Raw genomic sequence first — 3,777 nt, 5'->3', positions numbered from 1 at the left:
GCAAAATCTCCGCCTCCACCTCCTGGTTGTTGGTGGAGTCCGCGCCGTACAGCCGCGTCGGCTCCCGCGGCATCGGGACGAGCGCCTGCGCCAGCACCGGCATGCCGCGGAAGAAGAACATACATGAGAGGGGCACCGCCAGGAGGCTGGTGCGGCTCTGCAGCACACCGCGGAGCGACGCCACGTAGTTGCGCCCCGAGCGACTGTCCGGGAGGACGCGGAAGAAGATGTTGTCTACGCGGTAGCACTGCAGAAACTTGGGCAGCTCTCGCGGGCCATCGTCGTCCAGCATCACGATTTGCTTCACAGTGTACGTGGCCTCCGCCACAAACTCCCGCTCGACGCGGCGCAGCTGCTCCATGCGCACCTCCGCCTGGGAGATCGTGCTGTCCTCCATCTCCCACGCCAGCTGGAACTCGGCATTCCAGTCCCTGCCGTGCCGCGTGATATCGGCGCAGGAGGAGAGAAACGGCTTAGGTGCCGTCTGCTGCATGGGGAACGCTGCCGACTTCCGAATCGAGAGACGGTGCCGCGACGCCTCTAACATGGATATACGCCGCATGTACGAGAGCCGCTGCGAGGCCGTGCTTGTCATGGGCGACACGGACGAGCGCGAGGGCCCCGAGACGGAGCCGCCGACGTTGGGCTCGGAGGCAAAGACGACATTTTGCCGCCTGTCTCGCTGCTGGGTGTCTGTGGTCTGCGAACGCCGCATCTCAGGCAGCGTGTGCACGCACTCTCTCTCTCTCGCTCTATTTCTCTCACGCACACACACACACACACCCCAACCTACCCAACCTACACACCTTACACTTTCTTCACGAGACGGTTCCTGTCCTCTTTTTTTTCTTTTCTCTTTTTGTTTGCTTTTTCTGGTCTCGAGGTTTCTGGAGAGACGTGCGCGGAGGGGGCAAAGCGGTGGCAATGAAAAGAAGCAACGTGCCAACATGTGCGGGCGACGCGGTCCGGCCGGTGCTCGGCGGCCGCCGCCGGGCGCGCCCACCCCGCGGAACCCGAGCAAAAAGGAAATAAGCCGGGTTGCGGCGGGGCGGGAGGGGAGAAAAAAAAAAAGGAGGAGGAAAGAGGAGGAAGGAAGATGCTGAAAAGAATAAAAACTTTGCACATATTTGGCGCCATCGCTCAGCAAAGGCGGCCATCCGTTTCTTTTTAAGCATACATACATATATATATATATATAGATATACCCACGTCTTATTCCCTCCTTTGACCCACCCAAACACACTTCCGGTTTCTTTTTGCCCTTTTGTTCTATTCAGGCCCCTGCTTTGCGGAGAGTTCCGCCTCTCCGGCCGCGGCTTCCGCTCTTGCTGTGTGCTCGCTGGCGGAGTCCGTGCAGGGGGTGGGCCGGCCGGCGCAAGAGTCATTGGGCCGCCGAGGGACGCCCACGCGCATCCCCCCCCCCCCCCGCCACACACAAAGAGAGAGAGGGAGAGAGCAGCCAGCGGCAGTTGCTCAATGCACGGCGAGGCGGCAGACAAAATAAACAACGCCCCACCAGCGGGGGGGGGGATTACTCAAGTGGAGTTCAGCAGCCGCGGAAACGCCGTCCGGGGGGCAACAGCCAAATAACAGAAGGAGGATACAAACAAACAAACAAACAAACAGGGGCACAAGCATAAATGGAGGGCGAGGAAAGTAAGTGCATAGTTATATAAATGTATAAATACACATATATATATTTATACAAGATGCTATGGCCAATGCGAGTTGCCCGCCGATGAGTCACTGGGCCAGGAAAACGCTCTGCTGCGATCCTCCGACATCGCCTTCAGGAGGGAGTCGCAGTACGTCCCGTACTTTGCCGGGTTCCACGCACGGTACACGTTGACGAGGTCCTGCATTAGGGCCCCAGCGTCCAGCGCCGAGCGAGGCACCTTTCGCCGCATCTTGAAGGCGGCGTGAAGCATCTTTGCCGCCAGCTCGTACTTCTCTTCGCAGAACAGCTCCATGCCTAGCTCCCAGAGGTACTCCACAAAGTAGTCGGCGGGGGTCACCACGCGCGCCAGCTGCCTCGCGTCACCCGCCATCCCGGCCAGGTCCATGGACGGTTTCGGCCGCATCATCTGTGCGCAGCGGAGCATCCCCAGGAACGGGCGGGTGTAGAGCCAGGCGCCGAGGTCGCCGCGCAGCCCGGCGGGCGCCAACTGCGCGGCCGTCCTAAAGTGCTGCAGCGCCTCGGCTTTCAGGTCTAGGACGTCAGAGGCGGCTAGCAGCCAGCAGGCGCACTCAATGTGGCGCCGCATCCGCGTGAGAGGCCCCGCCGCTGCATCAAAGCCGGCCAACAAGGACTCCATGTACTTGCGGCCGTCGGAAATAAACTTCACATCGTCCCCGCCCAGTAGTATTTCGCAGACGTCGCGCAGGGCGTAGAGGTAGGGCAGGCCCAGGTCACCGTGGCGGGCCTTCTCCGCGGCGGCAACCTCAAGTGCGAAGCTCAGCGCGACATCCAGCTTCCCCTCCCAGTACGCCACCTTCGACTGCAGCGGCAAACAAAAGGCGTACAAATGCGTCATCGACGTCTTCGTGACGTCGTATTGAAAGGCAAGAGACTGCACAGTGCTGGGGTCGGAGACCAGGGGCACAACGCTGGACTGCAGCTTCGGTAGCCACTTCACCTGCTCCGCCGTCGAGCTTGCTTCCGCGCAGAATCGCGCGCCAATAAGGAGCGAAATACGCGCAACGATGTCGTGCTGCCTGGAGACAGCCACGCTGGCAAAAAGTTCGAGGCTGGACGCATCGGTGGCGCTAATGTTGTACTTCCGTGCGAGTACGGGCAGGAACTGCTCCCAGAAGTTTTCTGCGTCTAGGGCACGCGAGATAGTGCTCGCAATACAGCGCTGCAGCGTCCGGCTATCGTGGGCCACCCGCTTCCCCTGCACCTCCAGGTAGAACTCCTGCTTAACGGCCCGCGCCAGCATCTCTATAGCGACGCATCTCTCCAGCACCCGCACCGCCTCCGTGTCGGTGCCCCGCTCTGACGCAAACGTCTCAAGCACCTCCTTCAGAAAGCAAAAATTGATGCCGTAGAAGTGCAACACGTCACACAGGTGACTCTGCGCATCCGCCTGTGCTTTGCCCTCCAACTGGGCCAGCGCGTCGAGCACGGGCGCGGCCCGCATGACGGCGAAGACGTCATGCGGCCCGGGCGTCACAAGGGGGCAAAAGACGAGCATTTCCTGACGTTTTAGCGGGGGACTGGCTGAAAAGCCCTCAGCAACGTCTATCGTGGTGATATTCGTCAGTGTGCAGTACCAGCGGGCATCCAGCCCCTCATACACCTCACATACAATAGAATTTGGCAAAGGGATGTTGAGGGCCTCCGCCATGTGCAAAATCTCCGCCTCCACCTCCTGGTTGTTGGTGGAGTCCGCGCCGTACAGCCGCGTCGGCTCCCGCGGCATCGGGACGAGCGCCTGCGCCAGCACCGGCATGCCGCGGAAGAAGAACATACATGAGAGGGGCACCGCCAGGAGGCTGGTGCGGCTCTGCAGCACACCGCGGAGCGACGCCACGTAGTTGCGCCCCGAGCGACTGTCCGGGAGGACGCGGAAGAAGATGTTGTCTACGCGGTAGCACTGCAGAAACTTGGGCAGCTCTCGCGGGCCATCGTCGTCCAGCATCACGATTTGCTTCACAGTGTACGTGGCCTCCGCCACAAACTCCCGCTCGACGCGGCGCAGCTGCTCCATGCGCACCTCCGCCTGGGAGATCGTGCTGTCCTCCATCTCCCACGCCAGCTGGAACTCGGCATTCCAG

The 3,777-nt window shown here is 61.0% G+C and overlaps 2 protein-coding genes across 2 annotated transcripts, besides 6 other annotated features; both read right to left on the bottom strand.

Moving 5' to 3' along the window:
* Position 1: 1 nt before the first annotated feature.
* Positions 2-715, bottom strand: Tco025E_06869 (uncharacterized protein; the record flags this gene model as incomplete). The annotated part of the gene is made up of 1 exon (XM_029373737.1): positions 2-715. A coding segment is annotated over one exon (714 nt), but the record flags the coding sequence as incomplete, so codon positions are not given.
* A 21-nt stretch (positions 716-736) lies between these two features.
* Positions 737-763: a microsatellite.
* Positions 763-806: a microsatellite.
* Positions 807-840: 34 nt separating this feature from the next.
* Positions 841-872: a sequence feature (A-rich).
* Positions 873-1,173: 301 nt separating this feature from the next.
* Positions 1,174-1,204: a microsatellite.
* A 398-nt stretch (positions 1,205-1,602) lies between these two features.
* Positions 1,603-1,625: a microsatellite.
* A 44-nt stretch (positions 1,626-1,669) lies between these two features.
* Positions 1,670-1,705: a microsatellite.
* Positions 1,706-1,712: 7 nt separating this feature from the next.
* On the bottom strand, positions 1,713-3,746 carry Tco025E_06868 (uncharacterized protein; the record flags this gene model as incomplete). The annotated part of the gene is made up of 1 exon (XM_029373736.1): positions 1,713-3,746. The coding sequence occupies one exon, from the start codon at positions 3,744-3,746 to the stop codon at positions 1,713-1,715; it is 2,034 nt and encodes a 677-aa protein (XP_029226171.1).
* Between the last annotated feature and the right edge of the window lie 31 nt (positions 3,747-3,777).

The sequence above is a fragment of the Trypanosoma conorhini genome, assembly GCF_003719485.1.
Source record: "Trypanosoma conorhini strain 025E chromosome Unknown Tco_14.4_contig_00490, whole genome shotgun sequence".
Classification (NCBI taxonomy): Eukaryota; Euglenozoa; class Kinetoplastea; order Trypanosomatida; family Trypanosomatidae; genus Trypanosoma; species Trypanosoma conorhini.
Note: the sequence above shows the minus strand (reverse complement) of the source record. Positions and strands in the feature narration are given on the sequence as shown.